The sequence below is a fragment of the Bos indicus genome, chromosome 16 (assembly GCF_029378745.1).
Source record: "Bos indicus isolate NIAB-ARS_2022 breed Sahiwal x Tharparkar chromosome 16, NIAB-ARS_B.indTharparkar_mat_pri_1.0, whole genome shotgun sequence".
In the NCBI taxonomy this organism is placed as follows: Eukaryota; Metazoa; Chordata; class Mammalia; order Artiodactyla; family Bovidae; genus Bos; species Bos indicus.
The window spans coordinates 72,570,741-72,591,719 of NC_091775.1; the positions used below are offsets into that span (position 1 = coordinate 72,570,741).

The window sequence follows — 20,979 nt, forward strand, 5'->3', positions numbered from 1 at the left end:
ATTCAATAAAGTGTTTCAATTAATTATGTGTCTGGCACCTCAGATAATCTATTCAGTAGTCTTTTCTAACAACAACAACAACAACAAATTTTAACAGTCTTAAAGGTAAACCTGACTGTCTCTGCCTTATGTTGTTGTTCAGTCCAAAGAAGCTGTGTCCAACTTCTTTGCTACCCCATGGACTGTAGCCCACTAGGCCCCTCTGTCCATGAGATTTCCCAGGCAAGAATATTGGAGTGGGTTGCCAGTTCCTTCTCCAGGGGATCTTCCCCACCCAGGGATTAAACCCACATCTCCTGCATTGGCAGGCACATTGTTTTACCACCGAGCAGCCCATCTCTGTCTTATAGAACCACCATATTCTTCAGGGTATTTCAAAACATCAAGGACTTCCATATTCCATTTTCCACCTAGAGATTTTGTACACATCCTCTGCTAAGGCTGTCACCAAGTATACCAGCTCCAAGTAAATATAATATGCCTAGCCGCTGTTAACCGAGAAGGCAATGGCACCCCACTCCAGTACTCTTGCCTGGAAAATCCCATGGACGGAGGGCCTGGTGGGCTGTAGTGTAGTCAGACACGACTGAGCGACTTCACTTTCACTTTTCTGCATGTTAAATAGGCCTAAATTTGGTGTTCAAAAATATACTCTCTCTAGGATAGCTGCACCCTAAAGTGATGTGAAAACTTTAAATCATTACTATAAACATCCACTGTTTTTGCATTGAGTTTTCTCTTCCTCCCTTTTGGACCTAAAGCAAATACTACGACCTTTCTACGCTTCCGTTTCTTCATGGGAAATAACAGTAATTCCTGCATTACAAACCAGACAATACATGTAAAGTGCTTGGCACAATCCCTCAGCACTGTCGGCCTCACTCGCGCACCCTTTAGAGAGGGCCAGTACTTTTCATCTCTGCACTCAGCTTAGTATATGACCCCGCCCGGGTTCAGGGGGCGGGAACATGAGAGCGGAGGGCGCGTGCCGGAGAGTGGGGTAGTGTGAGAGGTCAAAGTGCAAAGGTCAAAGGCAGTCAGTTGAGGCTGTGCGCCAAAAACTGAAGAAAGAGCTCTGGCCTTCGGTTGCCTCGGCAACCTCAGCTGGAGGAGGCACAAGGTGGCGGGGACCGCCCCCCCGCTGCAGCTTTCCGTCCCCAGCCCCACTTGGGCTTTAGCTCCGCCCCTTTCTTCCTGGAGGTTGGGAGCGGAAGTCGACACCGACGCCGACGCGGTTGCCTAGCGATACCTTTTTCCCAAGATGCCCAGCGTGTTGTGGTCTTCTTAACCAATTAGAGAGGCGAAGCGGCCTTACCGCGGGCCAATAGGCTGCGAGGTCGGGGCCCGCGACGGTTAAACCGGGGCTGTAGATCAGGGCTGCCAGTCCCCGGGGCTGGAGGTCTGCGGGTCGGTGGCTGCAGCTCCGAGGAGACGATACGGCCTGTAGGCGTCCTGCGCGGGCCCCGCCATGCCGACTCGGGTGGAGGACTACGAGGTGCTGTACACCATTGGCACGGGCTCCTACGGCCGCTGCCAGAAGATCCGCAGGAAGAGCGATGGCAAGGTGAGCGCGGGCCTGGTCCCTGCCTCCGCCCCCGGCCGCCCAGAGGAAGCAAGGAGCCTGGCGGTGTGCATCTGAAACGCAGGGTGCTCAGAAGAGCCAGCCCTCTCCCCCAGATCTGTGTCTGTCCTGGGTCTCTCGAGGGATGGGAAGCCGCATCCTTTTTTTTCTTTTTAAATTTGTGAATCTGTCCCTTAATTCTTTGTTGTTGTTCAGACGCTCAGTCGTGTCCGACTCTACAGCCTTATGGACTGCAGCACGCCAGCCTTCCCTGTCTTTCACCAGCTCCCGGAGTTTGCCCAATTTCATGTCCATTGAGTCGGTGATGCCTTCCAACCATCTCGTCCTCTGTCGTCCCCTTCTCCTCCTGCCCTCAGTCTTTCCCAGCATCAGAGTCTTTTCCAGTGAGTCAGCTCTTCTCATTAGGTGGCCAAAGTAAAACTAATAAAATGTGCCAAGTAGAATGTATGTGTATATATATGTATATTTTTTCTTCTCCTGTCTTTTTTCCATTCTCTTCCATTTTCTTCCTTTTTTCTGCTTTGACCTGCCATGGGCCTTCTGTTGGTGACTGGTAGCTGACTCCTGAGCTGTTTTTAGAGAAATGTAATTCTCTCTGTTATAACCATCAGAACCTAGAACTTTTATGTCTTGTAGTCAGAATTCATTTAAGTTACCCATTATTCTGATCGTTAGATTCATATTTCCCAAGGTGTGTGGGTAGACCCACAGAAAAAAAAATAATGGAAAGGAAGTTAGCTCGGATGGAAGGGTCTTTACTAAGTTCTCTTACCCTGGAAATCTTGACTAGTTGGAATGGTCGGGGACTTCAACTGCCTCTGCTCCAGCTTTGACTAGAGTACCTTCCGCCAACCTCCCACTAGGCATTGAGGGCAGAGGGTTGGGGGCGGCCTAACCTACCTCATCACCCTCTGTTGCATCATTTACCGCTTAAAACTTAGGGGAAGGTTATGGAAATAAACTCAGGGGTCCTCAGTTCATTAAACTAAATTAGATAATAGTGACTGTATGATCTGTTTACTAGATAAGTAACTTTTTTTTTTTAATTTTAAAAATTTGGAGTTATAATGAGTTCATTTATACCTTGGAAATTTTTATTTCAGATATTAGTTTGGAAAGAACTTGACTATGGCTCCATGACAGAAAATGAGAAACAAATGCTTGTTTCTGAAGTGAATTTGCTTCGTGAGCTGAAACATCCAAACATTGTCCGCTACTATGATAGAATTATTGACCGGACCAACACGACGCTGTACATCGTCATGGAATGCTGCGAAGGAGGAGACCTAGCTAGTGTGATTGCAAAGGGAACCAAGGAAAGGTAAGATGAAGTCACCTCTTAGATGGGCCTAGTTTTGCTTCTGTAAACATCCTGGATTAGGATCAGGGACAAAGTGCTTAGTAATGGGGGAGAGTCTTACTGTGTTTGTTCAGTGCGTCCACAGTACTTTAGAAAATCCCTGGTCAGTCAACACTTGAATTTCATATCCAAATAATTTATTTCCCTATGTGTATACTTAGAAAACTAGATAATTCACATCCTTTCGTCTTTGTAATGGTTTTATTCAGCAGATACATGCTACATAACTGCTTTGATTTCAGACAATACTTGGATGAAGAGTTTGTTCTTCGTGTGATGGCTCAGTTGACTCTGGCCCTAAAGGAATGTCACAGACGAAGTGATGGTGGCCACACTGTGCTGCATCGGGATCTGAAACCAGCCAATGTCTTTCTGGATGGCAAGCAGAACGTTAAGCTTGGAGACTTTGGGCTAGCTAGAATATTAAACCACGATACGAGTTTTGCAAAAACATTTGTTGGCACACCTTATTACATGTCTCCTGTAAGTATTTCAAAGTTTATATACTTTTAAAATATCTTAATGCTAAGCATTCAAGCAAGGAAATTGACCTTTTTGTTTATTTCTTTGTTTAGTAATATCTAATAGCCAAGAATTAATAATACTGTTTTATTTTAAATTGATATTTTTCAAATGGACCACCAGACCATTAAAAGATTATTATTATTTTTTTTGATGTGTACCATTTTTAAAGTCTTTATTGAATGTGTTACAATATTGCTTCTGCTGTTTATGTTTTGTTTTTTTGGCCACAAGGCATGTGGGATCTTCGCTCCCCAACCAGGGAGCAAACCCGCACTTCCTGTGTTGGAAGGCGAAGCCCCACCACCAGACCGCCAAACTCCTACAGGCAACGAAGTCAGGCTTTGAGTGCATGGCTGCCACGTCTAAGCTCGGGGATCATAGAGAGGAAACAGGTTTTGTCTCTGCTCTTAAGTGCGGTACTTCCAGAGTGCCATAGGTCCTGGACACCAGCTTGTTCTCAGCTGGAGTGATAGTTTAAAATGCAGAGTCCTGGGCTCCAGTCCAGGGACTTAGGACCTCTGGACTGGTCTTTGCACTCAACTTTTTGTCTTTTTGTCCTCCACCTTCTTATTTTGGACTCTGTATTTTAATAGACTCCCTAGATGATTCTTGTGTGTGGAGATTCAGGACCCAGGAGACTCACTCACTTCTCACAGCATATTTTTGCAGTGTTAACCTTTAGTATTTGTTCTTTTTTGTTGTTGTTTTCTTTTCCTACTGTGGAGGTACTGTTTCCACCCACTTACTGGTTTCCTCTACTGCTGGATATTTTGTTTCCAAAATGTCTCACCATTCTAAGGAGGACTGCTATGTATATCTTTGTAGGAATTATTCTTTCTTCCTCTTTGATTATTTCCTTGGTGTATAGCTCTCAAAATGAAATTGCTGGGTCAAAGGATATGAATTATTTATGGCTCTCTAGTGACTTTTGGGACTTAGCTGGTAGTTCAGTCTGTAAAGAATCCATCTGCAATGCAGGAGACCCTGGTTCGATTCCTGGGTTGGGAAGTTCCCATGGAGAAGGGATTGGTTACCCACTCCAGTATTCTTGGCCTTCCCTGGTGACTCAGATGATAAAGAATCTGCCTCCAATGCAGGAGACATGGGTTTGATCCCTGGGTTGGGAAGATCCCGCTGGATGAGGGCATGCAACCCACTCCAGTATTCTTGCCTGGAGAATCTCCATGGACAGAGGAGCCTGGTGGCTACAGTCCATTGGATCACAAAGAGAGGGACACAGCTAAGTGACTAAGCAGAGGACGGTACCTTTTGAAGAGCTTGAATCAGTAAGTGAAAGCACCAATCAACGTGTTGAATACAAAAGATAAGCAGAGTAAAGATGGAGAGAGATTTATTTTTTTAGCAATTCACAAATGCTTCCAGATTTTGTACATCTTTTTGTTAACCAATGTGACTACAGTATACAATTTTATAAATTAATGGTTTTGTTTTTGACTAAGATCCAATATGGCCAGAAGAGTGTCATTTTCTCACTGGATCAGATTCCAAATAGAAGCCAAGGAAAATTATCCAGGGGTGGTGGTTGGAAAATTTGAAACCTGTGCAGTTCTTTTGTCCTGTTCCCTCCTGTCCCTGTAATTAGATCAGTTGAGCCTTCCTTATGGGATTGATTGTCAGGAAGTGGTGCCAGACTCACCTGTTGGACTTAGAATACTCAGAAGCCTCCTGAAGGTTTCAGTACAGTGCTTGCCTCCGTGTCCTCTGTTGAAAATAAGAGCCATGGTGAACTGTTGCTAAGAAAGGCAGGCAGTTAAAATAGACAATGAGATTATTAGTTAGTACTGTGGTATATACAGTGGAATAAGGGAAAAATACATAAATGGGTGAGTCAATTAACCATTGGTGTCTTTATCCATTAAATGTGAGCTAGATGTTATCGTAGACTTTTCTCTGGTTCTTTAAAATAGAGTTTCTAGATTATGAATTCCTTGAGGTAGAGATGTCTCATGTTCACCTTTGAGTTGCCAGTGCCTTGCCTGTAGTAACACAGTAAATGTTTGTGAATGAGAAATAGGTGAATGGATTATATATGACAAAGTGTATTAGGATAAGATCATTGCCTTTTTTCCATTATCAATTTAAAGATAGTACCATCTTATGATGTAAGACCTAATGTAAGAGAAATCAGCCTTTTGTATTTGAAACTTTTGTTATAGATATATTTATAATATAAAAATTTTTTCCTTTTTTTTTGAGTGACTATTATCAAACTTTAAGGTTTCATTTTTGTCCCAAGAGTAATTTTATAAGTTTTAAAGCAAACTTAAAAAATTATTTTATTGAAGTATAGTTGATGTGTTAATTTCTGCTATGCAACAAGATGATTCAGTTTTATATATATATATATACACACATACACATTCTTCTTTATATTCTTTTCCATTATGGTTTGTTACAGGTTCTTGACTTTAGACCCCTGTGCTATGGAGCAGGACCTTGTTTTTTTATCCATCTTATATATAATAGTTTGCATCTGCTGATCCCAAACTCCCAGTCCTTCCCTTCCCCTGCGTCCCTTCTGGCAGTTACAAATATGTTCTCTGTGTCTGTGAGTCTGTTTTAAAACAAAGTAAACTTTAAACTCCTCCTTTCTTTCCCCACTAAAGGAACAAATGAATCACATGTCCTACAACGAGAAGTCGGATATCTGGTCACTGGGTTGTTTGCTGTATGAGTTATGTGCGTTAATGTAAGTATGGTGAAGGCAGCTTTCTAGTCCGAAGTCTGTGCTTGGGTCTGTCACCTGTCACTGGGTTCAGCTTTTTGAGCATCCATGCACATTCAAGTCTGAAAGAGTCATACCTTGGATTAAAATTAAGGTGGATGGGCAGGTTAAAAAACGAGTTACAAATTAATAACATAACCCCTGAGGCTGAATCTAGACTTCTCAACCTTGTGACCTGGTTAGGTGCCTCCCTGTCAGACTGCGTGTAGCTCACAGGGCGAGCTCATAGGTCAGGCCCGTGGAAGAAAGAAAAGGAAGATCTGGACGAGTGGTCTGGTGGTTTGGACAGGACGGAACCCTGCTTCTTTCCCTTTTTTCTCTTTTTTTCCATTCTAAACTCTTCTGTAGAGTAGGGGTTCTCAAGCAGGGAAGGGGAATTTTACCCCCTCAGTTTTGCTTCCCATGGGATACTTGGCAGTGTCTGGAGACAGTTGTCACGGCTAGGGATAGCTGCTGACGTCTGAGGGACAGGGATCTGCAGCACTGCAAGCATAATAAGGATGAATGGGACAGTGCCCATAACAGAACCGTACGGCTCCAAATGTCAGAAGTGCCAAGGGTGGGAAACAGGTACAGAAGAAGGCCCCAGAGGCAGAAACATAAATACAAACTGGACCTTAAACTCTGCTTTTGATTCGCTTCTTATTATATATTTTCATTTTTACATTAAAATTTTTTTTTCTCTTCAGGCCTCCATTTACAGCTTTCAACCAGAAGGAACTAGCTGGGAAGATCAGAGAGGGCAAATTCAGGCGAATTCCATATCGTTACTCTGATGAATTAAATGACATTATTACGAGGATGTTAAATTTAAAGGTAAAGTTTATAAGATGACATGTTTCCATCCCTCAGTTAAATTTTGCAGCATGTGCTGTTGTGGAGCAATGAGACTGAAGAAATGTGCTGTTGTGGAGCAATGAGACTGAAGAAATGGTAAATAGATTTCCTTAGCTGATAAATCTGCTCCGTTAACATGAGTGAAAACATGTATCCTTGGCACGTTGCTGGCTGCCCGTCTCTGCTCTCTTAAGTGTCCTCCCGTGTTCTGCCCTGCTGACGGGTGGCTGGTAGCAAGTAAGGATTCAGAGCCTCAGTCACCTTCTCCTTGCCTACCTCAGCGCAGCAGATGGTGCAGGAAGGGGCCAGAAATAATAAGATCTTATTACTCTGCTCTAACTCGGAGAGATTAGAGACCGTGAGAGATGGGAATGGTGGGGCAGGGAGGGCTAAAAGAGCAGAGGGGAAATAACTCAGAGACTATGGAGAACAAATCTGGCGGTGGGGTGGGGAGGGACCAGGCTGGTGTAAGAACAGAGGTACATACTGTGGGAGTTCAAAGAGAAGGATACAAGTGAAGTAACAGGATCGGAGGTCAGGGAGACAGTGTCCTGCTTAATATGGTTTAGAGACGCAAGGGCAGTGGGTGCCCCCAGATGGACCCTGGCAGTGCTACCCAGCCCAGCACAGGGGCTGAGCCTTCTTAGGTTAAAAGGGAGCAAAGGTAAGTTAAAATCTGCATCGCTTTGTGGACACAGAGCCCCCTGAGTTAAAGGCGCCGGTGAACTTACTTTCAGGTGTTTAGGACCCATCTGTGTGTTAAAGGCGCCGGTGAACTTACTTCCAGGTGTTCAGGACCCATCTGTGTGTTAAAGGCGCTGGTGAACTTACTTTCAGGTGTTCAGGACCCATCTATGTGTGGATGGCAGTGGGCAAAGTGGGCGAGGGGGTCAGCTGCGTGGTGACGGATGGCAGCCGGAATCGTGTCGGGGTCTCTCCGTCGTGTACACAGACATGGAACTGTAACACTGCACAGCGTAAAGGAGCCTTTTCTTTTGCTTTGGAATATATGCTGTTTTAAATGTCACTGCTCTTTCAGGATAAGTAGTCCGTCCATTATGAAGTCTGCCTGCAACACCGAGTCTTTTTTCCCCCAGGATTACCATCGACCTTCTGTTGAAGAAATTCTTGAGAATCCTTTGATAGCAAACTTGGTTGCTGAAGAGCAAAGGAGAAATCCTGAGAGGAGAGGGCGGCGAATAGGAGAACCAGAAAAGCTGCAGGACTCCAGCCCTGTGTTGAGTGAGCTGAAACTGAAGGAAATACAGTTACAGGAGCGGGAGGCAGCCCTCAAGGCCAGGGAAGAAAGCTTGGAGCGTAAGTCTGGCGGGGTGGGGGGCGAAACCCAGCGCTGCCGGAGGCTCATGCTAGTGTGTGAGCGTCTGCCTGAACGGAGGGTCTCACGTCTGTCCTCGCAGGGCGTTTTTATAAACACTCGCACAGCCAAAATGCCTCCATCAGGCTTGCGGCGCCTCCGTGCTGAGCCTCTTTCTCCGAGATCAGGCGCTGTCACCATGCTGTTGGGCCCTAACCGTGACAGCCCGGCACGGGGGTCATCACCCCGTACTCTAGAGTCCCTCTTTTCTTTTCTTCCTTAACATACGGGCCCTAAGGTTTCCCATCATAAAGAATCTCTTAGAATTCGCCACCTTCCAGAATCAAGGTGGCGTCGCTTCTCCCTTCTGACACGCCGCTGCAGCGCGGCTCGGCTCTAAAATCGCGCAGTGTGTAAGACGATACGTGTTCAGGTCATTCCGTAGAAGCTGCGGATACAAGGTGTTTAAATCCTCTGATGGGTATTGACGGACGCAGGAGCTTTTGATGTTGAGTCTGTTGACGCCTCTGCAGTGAGAGCTGCTGGCCCGGTGTGGGGGTTCCACAGGGCGGCTGCAACGGTAGGGCTCTGCCTTTTGACACGGAGGGGAGAGAGACCGTGAGTTTCCTCCACCCTGGTGGCCCACCGCTCTCACTTCTGCAGCTTTACACCAATGCACATTCACTTATGAATGTACTTATATTTAATTTTAAATGTACTTCTAAAGTACTGTATTTAAATGTACTTATAAAGGATGCAAATACATTAGTTAATGTTTTACTTCCTAATGATAATCATCGGGGACTGTGAGATACACTCTCTGTAGGAGGAACAGCTTGTGCTTGCCTGAAAATCTTAGTCTCTTCTGTTAACGGCATTCTTTTAAAAAAAAGAACCCACAAAAAACAAGCAAAAACTTTTTTTTTTTAACTTGTTTCAGTGTTCTGTAATTTCATGTAGCAGCTGAAATCTGCGCTCTCTAAATGCTGGGCCATGAAAAAATAATAGCCTTCGTTACTGGTCTAAAGAAAGAGCACCTCGCTGTGCTGTGTTTTTTCCCTTCTCTTTGGCTGTTGTTCACTCGGAGGGAGGGGGTTTGGGCCGAGTAACGCCCTGAGAATGAACTGTTGGCCCTTCCCAGGGGCGAGCAGGATGGCGGGAGCTCTTTGCTCCCCCCGTGAGTTATTCCCACACATCAGGACCGAAAGTTGCAGCTGACTTTGTGCTTGTGCTTAAGCTGGTCCTTAGGAGGAAACCCAAGACAACACACTAACACACTGGCTTATGGTGCGGGCACCATGCGGTTGACTGGAGTGTACGGTAAGGAACCCTTCACCAAACACAACTCATCCGCGGCCCGGCAGCCAGCCTCGCGATAAGGAAAAGCAGGAAGATAAGTAAACACGAACTGTTTATGTCCAGAGCCACGTTCATTTGTGTCTGTTTTGCTCCATTCCCTTTTTAAAGAGAGAGAGCGCGAGCTTTGTGTCCGTGAGAGGCTGGCGGAGAACAAGCTGGCCAGAGCGGAAGGTCTGCTGAAGAATTACAGCCTGCTGAAGGAGCAGAGGTTCCTGTCTCTGGCGGGCGGCCCAGGTATGAGAGCCAGCTCTGAGCAGGAGCTGCTGCCCGCTTTAGCTTTCCAGAGTCCTGAGCTGTTGGGTGGATGTGGCTCAGTGGAGGTAAGGACTCTGCTCTCGCCGTGGCTGACTCTTTGGGATCAGAGACGTGAGGCTCTGCGTGGGGATGAGTTCGTCTTCAGTTTTGTTCACTTTGTCAAACTACATGTGCAGTAGTTGATATTTATTTTTAAAAATTAGGTTATACAAAATTGCTGTGCCTTTCAGATTTTTCTCCAGGTGTATTATCAGAATTCTACATTTCTCTCCCTTTTAAGTGAAAACCCCAGCATTTTGCTATTGCCGCATGACCAGCTAACACTTGCCAGATCCTTCACAGAAACCGTGGCTTAAAAGGTGTGATAGACCAGCTGTAGAACAGACCATCACTTTTGGGTCTTGGCTAAGGCCCGTTCCGGTTGCATGTATATGTCAAAGTGTGATTGTTTAATATCTACATATGCTCTGTAATAAGCAAGGGAAATAAATGAAACTAGTGATGGAAGTATCTTTTTTCTCAGTGTGACTACCTACCATTTCAGTAATTTTGTAATATTTATTTTAACTTTTCTTAGATTCTACATTGCCATCCATAAAGACAAACTAGACATAAGTCATGATAGAATGAGGAATAATTTTTATCTGGGTGAGTTTCATGCATCAGGCCCGTTGCTGAGAATTATCGAAGGCCCTGTTGGGGACGGCTCTTCCAGTTAAAGAATTTATTTCCGTCTTTCCCTGAGAGTCTTTGAGCGGAGGGTGAGAAGTCCCGGAGAGGAACGCTGTATTTCACTTTGTAGGGTATGTAGGTAGAAGAATTCACCTGTGTGCAAATCATGGCAAAGACTTAAAATGAGCTGTGAGGATGCAGTTTCCAGTGTGGGTCGGAGATATTTGGAAGAACTGAACTAGTCAGAACCTAAGAAAAGCATTGACTTAGTGGACATGAGTGTGAGCAAGCTCCAGGAGATAGTGAAGGACAGGGAATCCTGGCGGGCTGCAGTCCTTGGGGTCACAAAGAGGCTGACGTGACTGAGCGACTGAACACCAACAAGAAAAGCAGCAAAGCAGTGGGGAGAGGGTGCCCTGGTGAACCCAGGACAGTTGGCAATGCCCCCTCCTCATCCTCAGGCTCTAGAATTCAGCTGTGAGAAAAACAAGTTGAGATCATCACAGTTAGCAACAGCATCTTTTGAAAGCGCTCCTTAGTGTATTTAATGAATGCTAATTCGCTTTCATCTTCTATTTAATGAAATACTAATTCATTTTCTAAACACTTTTCTTTTTTCTAAAACTATTTCATTAGTAGGATTTACAGTTTACACTGTTGCTCTTCAAATGGGTAGAGCTATTTGTGGTAATAAAGGTGGATCTATTTGAAACCATGGAGTTGAGGCCTAAAAGCAATCTCCTAAAATGCTTTGCGGAGAAAGAGTGTGTGAAATAGGAAGTCGGGACAAAGAGCGGCGTTTCTCTGTGCAGTCTGCTCTTCTCTCGGGACCTCTCCATGCCTGTGGTCTGGAATGTTCTCCAGATAGTCACGTGGCTTCTTCCCTCCTCTCTGTCCTCGTGTCTCTGCTTAGAAGTCACCTTATAATGAGGCTTCATTGCTGCAAACACCCCCAGAACCTCTGCCTCCCTTCCCCCCGCCACAGCACGGACCACCCTCAAATATTCCTCCTGTGGACTTGTTTATCTGTTGATGCTCTGTCTCCAGCTGCCACAATAGGGCCTTTGTTTGGTCCACAATGGCCCATACAGTAAGCTCAGTAAATATTTGAACATATTTCCTTTAAATGAATACAAAGGAGAAACAAAAGTTTCTGGAATTCAAACCTGCCAGTCCCCACCCCCAAATAATCCTGTTAGTTCCTAACAGTGTAGCCACTTTAAGTAAATTATTTTTCTTCCCATTAAAAGTACACATTTTTTACTCTCTGTTCACTTGATTTACTTTTATTGTGCTGAATTTGCTTAGGTTCGTTTTGAAACAAGTTTCTGGTGAGTTAGGCATTTTTAAAATGTGTTCTTAAGTATTTAGCCAAAGCTGTAGGTGCTTGCTATAAAAAAAGAGCTTCTGCTTCCATTCTTACCTGGAAGTACTGTGTTCCAGGTAGAATGGCACTTGAAGAATAGAGATAAATAACATTGATTTCCAGAAGTTTTATATTGTGGCCCACAATCTTCAGTGTATTTAACCTTAAGAGGAAAGTTGATAAGAGTGAAGCACACGTTCCTTGATTTTTCGCTGCAGATCAGAAGGCTGATTGACTTCTGCCAGCCGCAGCCCCTGACCTATTAAAAAAGAGACAACAGGTCCAAAACAGAGTCACCTGCTCAGTCGTGTCCAACTCTTTGCAAACCCATGGCCTGTAGCCCACCAGGCTCCTCTGTCCACAAAACTTTTTTTCTAGGCAAGAATACTGGAGTGAGTTACTGTTTCCTCCTCTGACCCAGGGATCAAACCCACATCTCTTGTGTCTCCTGCACGGCAGGCAGCCCATCCAAAATGGAGTCACTTGTCACCAACGATCATCAAATCAAGACTCAGTGCTTAATTTCATCACAGTTTCAGCCTCTCCCAGGAATGGAATCTCTAAACTAGTCAATCTGGAATTACCTGGTCAGCACAAGTGAGGTCATCTGCCTAATAGATCCCTGCCATCCCTAAAGGAAAGTGATCTTGCCACAGGCAGCCCCCTCTGCCCTGGTGTCACTTCATCATCCTGCCCCTCCTGCCTGTAAAAGGCTTTCATTTTGTACAGTTCCTTGGAGCGCCTTTCTATCTGCTGGATGCGATGCCACCCGAGTCACAAGTCGTTGAGTAAAGCCAGTAAGATCTTTAACACTCAGCTGGATGCTGTTTAGCATTCCTGTCCCAGAGAGAATGAAGGTACCCAGGTTTCACGTGGGAACTGAGAGAGTCAATATGTTCATTAAGTTTGGTTAAGTGTGGAGGAGCCGAATGCCTGTTCGCGTAACTGAAACCCCTTTTTCTTTTTTCTTTCTGAAGAACTGTTTGATCTCCCATCATCGGTCGTGAAGAAGAAGGTTCATTTCAGTGGGGAGAGTAAAGAGAACGTCATACGGGGTGAGAATTCTGAGAGTCAGCTCACCTCCAAGTCCAAGTGCAAGGACCTGAAAAAAAGGCTTCACGCCGCTCAGCTTCGCGCTCAAGCCCTGTCGGACATTGAGAAGACGTACCAGCTGAAAAGCAGGCAGATCCTGGGCATGCGCTAGCCGGGCCAGAGACACAGACCTGCGCAGGGTGCTTCGCGTCGCTGGCGCTTTACGGATGAAAAATCGACTGCTGTGACCTGTTTCTGTGGTTCCGAGGGCCGCACCTTTTCTAGAGTTGGCAGGGTATTTGGGTATTAATCCTGCAGTCGCCCAGCACCAGTTGTACCAAAGTCCACGCCTTTCATTTTTCCTCCTTTTGTAATGGACACTTCATAGAAAGAATAACACTTTCTTGGCTGGTTGGGCTTTTAATCCTGTGTGTGATTACTACTGGAACATGAAATGTTATATTCTAAACGTAGGGGGATGGGGAATACTATTAGGAAAAGATACTGACTCAGGGGCAGTGCTTACTGAGACATTTTAAGGGACTGAATGGTGTGCTTACAGCTGTCGTGTCTAGAGGTTTTAAATGTTTTAGAAGTTTTAATAAAAGTCTGAGGTTTTAAATGTTCTTAGCTTAGAGAAAACCTAACTGGATGTCGATTGGTCACTAATACCTTGACATCTCGCTTATAAATACCCACTGCTCTGTGGGAGGCTAGGAAAGAGAATGTGATGTTCCCAAGAGCCGTACAGTGGTGTCTTTTTTTTTTTCTTTTTATTCTTTTTAGCAGTGTGTGAGCTTTCATTTGTCCCCCTCTTTCTCACTAAATAAAAGGATTGGTTAGTTTTCCTATACCCAGTGTCTCGTGTAGGTTGATCGTAGTTGGAGAATCTAATGTGGGTTGCAGGCGCCAGAGGCGAGGGCAGGAACATGGTCCCGAGGGCTGTGTGGTCACTTGGCGACCGGTTGTCTGTCCGTGCAAGCGGGCGGTCCTCACCACGGGCAGTGCGAGGCCTGGAGGTGTTTTCAGTGCGTGGTTGGAGGGAGGCTGTTGCTGAACACCCTGCGTCCCCACGGGACAGTCCCCACAGCGGAACGTCATTGCGCCACTCCTGAGACACCTGACCTCAGCGAACATTTGCTGGAATATCCTCCAGCAAAACATTTTGGTTTTGATGGACTTTTTGGTTTTTTTAAAGCTCTGACTTGTAATATGAATTAGCAGTCCTTGCTGTGCCCATGGCGTTTTTCATGTGATGTTTTCCTGGCAACGCTAATCCTTTTAGCTTAATGAACTAAGACCAAGTTATGAAGAGTTATAATAAATAGGAAAAACAACTCCTTTATTAGCTATTTTTATTGTTCTGTTGCTTAGTCATGTCCGGCTCTTTGCGACCCCATGGACTCCAGCATGCCAGGCTTCCCTGTCCTTCACCGTCTCCCAGAGTTTGCTCAAATTCATGTCCATTGAGTCGGTGATGCCGTCCAACCATCTCATCCTTTGTCATCCCCTTCTCCTGCCTTCAATCTTTCCCAGCATCAGGGTCTTTTCTAATGAGTTGACTCTTAACAGCAGGTGGCCAAAGTATTGGAGCTTCAGCATCAGCATCAGTCCTTCCAAAGAATATTCAGGGTTAATTTCCCTTTAGGATTGACTGGTTTGATCTCGTTGCTGTTAGCTATTTTATTACAGGTTTATTAAACAGTGGATAGTGTAGTTTCAGCAAGGATATAACATTGCTATACAGGCAAACTGAGTACAGTGCCTTCATGGTATACCCACAGATTAATCCCCACAGGACCACTTTGATGTCAGTGTTGAGTATAATTTGCAGGGCCCAGAGCAAAATAAAAATGTGGGGCTCCTTGTTCAAAAAGCAGGAAATAAGTACCATTAAAGGTACACAGAAAGCCTCGTCCTTCCTTCCCAAATCTCTGCTTATTGTGGTGGTATTTGCTGTTTAATTCCATAAGAAAAATTGAAGTTTTAAATTATTAGCATGAACATTGCTATTCATCTTTTACATTGTGTGATGCCAGTTCTAAATGCAGATAGCACATTTAGCTCATCGGTGGAATCACTGACATTATATAACTCACGTTTGGTGACTTATCCGAGAGTGTGCCTCAGGCTGGCTAGAAGAGACACAGCCTGTGACAGGTGTCCGGGGGCCCGCGACTCTGAACAAGCATGACACACGGTCAGGTTGGAGGAGTCGAGCCCATAGCCCCAGCTGCAGCAGGTAGGTCACCCCCAAGCCAGGACTTTCTGTGTACCTCGAGTGCGGTGTTTAGATCACCCCTGCCAAGAGAAGGCGTCTAGCTGGCTGCCCACCCACCATGCGATGGGGCTGCCAGCCCGGGAGGTAGGTGGGCAACCTCTGTCCTGAGAGGCTTCTGGGCATCCTCCCCCGCCTGTGCCCAAGACCCCTCTGGGAGCAGAGAGTGGGAGGCCAGATGGGGCCTGGTGCACCAGGGGTGGGGACTTGGCGGCAGACCCATGCCTGAGCTGAGGCCCTAAGCCAATATCTGCACCATGGTCCTACTGGACTGGACTTAGAAAACACGAATTCAACAGCACTACGACTTTCAAGATTACAAACACTGAGCATTAGACTCCAGGTAGTAGTTAGAGGGTAGGTCGCTCAGTTGTGTTCGAATCTGCGACCCCATGGACCATAGCCTGCCAGGCTCCTCTATCCATGGAATTCTCCAGGCAAGAATACTGGAGTGGGTTGCCATTTCCTTCTCCAGGAGATCTTTCCGACCCAGGGATCGAACCCAGGTCTCCTGCATTGCAGGCAGTCGCTTTACCATCTGAGCCACCAGGGAAGTACCAGAAGGTGCCGAAGGTACAGCATGAAAGACTGAAATCCCTGCCCTCAGGGAGATGCCATTCAAACGGGGCAAGAGAGTAAACAAGAAACGCAAGGGAGTCAGTGCTGAGTGCTGTGGAGAGGAACTGAAGCAGGAAAGAGGTGGAGGAAATGGGGGTGCAATCACAGAGGAGGTGGTAATTAGTGCTGCAGAAGTTAGGGTTGCAGTGGGGTGGAGGGGGAAATCAGAAAGGTTTGAGTGGGGTGTGGGGTCGAGGAAGAGATGCCGTAGTGGAGGGGGAAGTTGAATGTGGCTGGGAGATGAGATCAGGTAGATTGAAAGCAGGCAGAGGCTTGGGAACTGAGATGTCTTTATTTGCTTATGCATCTCCACCCCTAAAGCTGGGGACATCTAGGGTATTTGGGCAATGATGTTGTAGTAATCTAAGAAGAGGATCTCTTTGGTGGTGGAGGGGGCGAGATCTCCCAAATGTTTCTCCAGCATGTGGGGGCTTCTCTGATGGCTCAGACGGTAAAGAATCTGTCCGCAATGTAAGAGACCCAGCTTCAATCCCTGGGTTGGGAAGATCCATAGAGGAGGGCATGGTAACCCACTCCATTATTCTTGCCTGGAAAATCCCATGGACAGAGGAGCCTGGCAGACTACAGTCCATGGGGTGGCAAAGAGTCAGATGTGACTGAGCGACCAACACTTGTCACTTTCTTTTTTGATAACGGAGAGGGCAGAGTCCTCCCAAATGATGCTTCCTCAGCATCGCTTTCTAAAATATTTCTAAGGCGCTTTGCATGACATCAACACAGTACTTACTATTACAGCCTTTGAATGTTTAAACGATGAGTTTCACCAAGCACAACCTGCTTCTGTCATTTGAAGAAGAGGCACTGGTTTTGAGAAAGACCAACCTACTGCTCTGAGAGACACCTACCACAAGGTGGCGCCATGGAGCTGTCATACCAGCAGCGCACCCTTTCCACAGTGCCCCATGCAATTGGTTTGTTAGAGAGAAATCACACGTGGGCCTTGGTTAAATGCCTTTTTCTCATTACTACATTCAGTCCTCGCAACAGCCCGTGAGTTCACATCATTAGTGTCATATGTGACACGGGGGAACTGAAGCACAGAGATCACAGCTGGGAAGAAGCACAGCTGGTTTCTGAAATGGTGTTTTTAACTCCAAAGTGGTTCTCTTGACTACAACCCTCTACTGCTTGCTTCCAGAAGAGGTTAGCTTTGCTCCCAGATCATCTAGTTGCCCCTAATGATGAGTAAGGGTGATAATCCATAACCTTACTCAAGATATTTGAATGATTAAGGAAGGGTGGACCCAGAGCCAGCATGGTTCTGGCCCAGGGGCCTTCTGGAACTGTGGGCTGGGAAAGACCGGTTACTGATGGGGTGGGGTGGGGAGGATCCATGAGGGGTTTTCAAGTGAGCCCAGGAGGACCCCACGCCTCCCTGCTCTTTCCTCAGCATCTTCTCCAGGGCCACCTTATTCAGGCCTGTCCTCCTTGGGGATATTTTGTTTCCAATCGATCTTCCTTGCAAAATAAAGCCCATTTTCCTCAAAGACCCCAGGGGGGCTGCCCTCCCAGGATGAACTGAGGATGAAAGCCAAAGATGGTACAAGGCAGCTGATGAGGAAAGAATAGAGAGAACGTCTTTATTCCAACAGGAAGAATTATCATTCACTGGACTTGGTGGCTGGGAAAATAGGGATCTGTAGTGGATGGACAGATTGCACAGCAAGGAGGGTGATGAAAGCTGATGGAATCCATGGGCGTGTGAGGGCCCGCCTTCCTGTAACCTCGGCTCACTCCACCTTGGAAGGGCAGAGGTCAGTGGCCTGGGAAGCTCCCACGTCTGCAATGCTGGGTTCAACACGATATTACGAGGGGCCGGTAGGGGCACTCTTGCTTACTCGACCAAGGCTTGTTCTGACACCACAGCGACGGCGAGGGTTCCGGGGCTCCGCTGGAGCTGCTGAGATTCTAGGCGTCTCAGGCTGCCGTCACTGCCTGCCTGCCTGTGGCCACCCAGCCAGGAAGCAAACCGGCCTCCTCGCCTGCCCTGACTTTCTCTGGAGACAACACGCTGGCCCTCTGGATGCAACTGGATGCCCTGTAATCTTAGTCCCACGTTCACAAGAAGTGTTCACCGTGGCTGATTTTATTCAATACATTTTTTTTAAGTCCTTAAATTACGAAGTGATAGCATCAATGTAAAAACTCCGAACAAAATTGCATTTTGTTTAGTGATTGTGACCAGATTTTAGAACGTGGTTTTTCTTTACAGCTTTATTTGTGACCCATGAAAAGTTCCGTGAATTACAGAAGATAAATTTATGTTCTTTTGCAAGGCATGATGGTTTTTTTTCTGGAGAACCCTGATTGATACATAATGTATATATTTTGAGGTAGTATTTACTGTGTACTTGCTTATTACTTACCTGTTAATTTGTTAAAAGCTCAAAATGTGTCAAAATCTTTTGCTACTTACTGCCTTTCTGTTTCTTCTCCTGTTCCCAACACCTTTCCCTTCAATACTCCGTGCTGTGCTGTGCTGTGCTTATTTACTTAATCCTGTCCAACTCTTTGTGACTTACTTAGTCGTGTCTGACTCTTTGAGGCCCCATGGACTGTAGCCTGCCAGTCTTCTCTGTCCAAGGGATTCTCCAGACAAGAATACTGGAGTGGGTTGCCATTTCTTCCTTCAGGGAATCTTCCTGACCCAGGGATCGAACCCAAGTCTCTGGTGTCTCCTGCATTGCAGGCACTGTGCCATCAGGGAAGCCCCTCAATCCATTGATATAGTAATTTGTCACTTAAAGGTTTATGAGAGTTTCAGCTTTGTGAATTATATCTTTGTTAATAGAATGGTTCTGTTTGTGTAAAAAATAAGCTTTGTCTGATGTTGATATTGTCCACAATCAACATACTGATTTTAATATTATTAAACAATTGATTTCAATATTATTTCCAGTTAGTTGCACTGGCATAAAATACTTTTGTTATATTTGCTTATAGAATTTATTGCAATTTTGCTTTAAATAAGTATCTTATAAACAGCATATATTAGGTTTTTTTTGTCCTCCCTTAACTCAGTTTAAAAGTTTTTAGTCCTCTAACAGAGGAATTGCATTTAAAAGTCTGTCCTTTAATGGAGGAATTCATCTAATTTAGGTTTCTTTTTGTAAATTGTGAATTTGGTCTTTGTTCTTTCATGGTATCCTAATCCTTTAAAAAATGTTTTTTTTTTTTGTTATTTTTCTTTTCAGCCCTTTGATAAACTGCATTTTCTCTGCATTTAAGACTTAGAGTTTTTGGAGCATATAAGCAGTTCTTAATTATATGAGTAGTTCCTAGTTTAATTATATCATTGGTTTCCAACAAATTTTTTGAAAGAATACTGTTAACTTGTGTTTCTTTAAAGTGAAGACTTCAACAGTAAAAAAAAAAAAAAAAAACGATTCTAACATATGGAAATACATACAGTAAAAATTAAAAAGCGACGTTTCCTCATCCATGATGTCACCTTCTGTCTCTTTCCAGAAGCAGCTGTAAGCAGTTTGATATTGTTAGGTGTTTCTTCTAAACCTCGTGTGTGATCTCTGATCTACGGTGTGTATGTCTACATATATGTATCTGAGAATGTGTACTTACAGCACACTCACATAAAGGATCTTAATACATGTACTGCTCTTTTATTTGCTTTTTTCAATGAACAATAATCCTTCCCTTTCGGTGCATATAAATTCTCTTCCTTCTTTGCTAAATAGCTCCTTTGTGTCATCTTTTGCATTTATCTCAAATGTCTAGGAAGATGACCTTATCTTTGAGGAAAACAGCTTGCCTGGAATACCTTGTGGGCGAGGCGGGCACACACCTTTGAAATACTCCCACAAAGCAATTCACCTGTTCCAGTCACAGGTGAATTGGTGGCCCCAGCTTGGCCCTTGAGAACCTTTACCGTCAGTTAATTGTGGAAATGGTGGACATCGCATAAGGGAGCCCCTCGAGCAGGCCTGGCTGCCCCAAAGCATGCTGGGCAAATTTCCCCATGATGCTTGATGGAGAGTCCCAAGGCTCAGAGCAAATCTGATGCAAATCTCCCCTCTGCTCCTTCTCAGCACAGTGTCGGTCCACCTGCCAAGAGAACCACGCCCAAGTGCTTCCTGTGCGTGCGTGCAAGCTCAGTCACTTTAGTCGTGTCTGACTCTTTGCAACCCTATGGACTGTAGCCCGCCAGGCTCCTCTGTCCATGGGATTCCCCAGGCAAGAATACTGGAGTGGGTAGCCACGCCCTCCTCCATGGGATCTTCCTGACCCAGGTATTGACCCTGTGTCTTCTGCTTTACAGACAGATTCTTTTCAGATTCCCCTGCTGAGCCGTTGGGGAAGCCCCCAGGTGCTTCGATTGGGGGCCAACTCTGCATGCAGAGAGCTGAGAGCCTCACTTAGACACTCAGCAAGGGCCCTGTCTTTGGCTTGTTTGTTTAATCTCTCTGAGCATCTGTTTCTTAATCTGGAAAAAGGATTAAATAGGACAAACTGTATTCAGGGATCTAGAACAGTACCTGCCCATGAATTTATCCTCCCGACTTCAGGAAGGATTTTAAAGTGGCTTAGAAGAAAATAAAATGCATACATTACAATTAAGGAGGAAGAGTGGGGCAAAGAATGAGTTCAGTGTGAGGACTGTGCATAATCATACGTTTACCATTGCTGAGACACGAAGTTGACTCTGAACAGCTTAGCAGCCAAAGCGAAAGGGGAAAACCCTATCGGCCTACAAAATAAAGGCAATCTGCTTGCTCAAGAAATGTGGAACCATCTGGGTGCTAGGGTGAGCGCGTCCCCCCCTTTGCATTCTTGTGAAAAGAGGACCCTCCACCCCCTAAGTGGGATGCTGGCATCATCCAAGCTTGAGTCAAAAGCTGTGGTAACTGAGAGAGCAGTTTTTGAAACAATGTGTTTTTCTCTCTCACAGTCCTAGCTTCTCCTCTTTCCTCCCCTGTTTTCAGGAAGCATGCCTTGGGAAGGATCAAGGCTAATAGTGAGACTGTCAAGAGAAGGAAAGAAACAGTGTCTGTTCAG

At 45.4% G+C, this 20,979-nt stretch overlaps 1 protein-coding gene across 3 annotated transcripts; it reads left to right on the forward strand.

Annotated features, from left to right (window-relative positions):
- The first annotated feature begins 1,305 nt into the window (after nt 1–1,305).
- Nucleotides 1,306–13,902, forward strand: NEK2 (NIMA related kinase 2). 3 transcript variants are annotated; one of them, XM_070768633.1, is made up of 8 exons: nt 1,306–1,564; nt 2,686–2,903; nt 3,185–3,425; nt 6,095–6,177; nt 6,903–7,029; nt 8,148–8,367; nt 9,833–9,958; nt 10,260–10,531. In XM_070768633.1, the coding sequence occupies exons 1-8, from the start codon at nt 1,469–1,471 to the stop codon at nt 10,298–10,300; spliced, it is 1,152 nt and encodes a 383-aa protein (XP_070624734.1). In that variant the 5' UTR covers nt 1,306–1,468; the 3' UTR covers nt 10,301–10,531. The 3 variants fall into 3 exon arrangements, with proteins under 3 accessions (XP_070624734.1, XP_070624735.1, XP_070624733.1); XM_070768634.1 differs by lacking the exon at nt 10,260–10,531 and adding an exon at nt 10,557–12,984 and having other exon boundaries at nt 1,307–1,564; XM_070768632.1 differs by lacking the exon at nt 10,260–10,531 and adding an exon at nt 12,995–13,902 and having other exon boundaries at nt 1,311–1,564.
- Nucleotides 13,903–20,979: the final 7,077 nt, after the last annotated feature.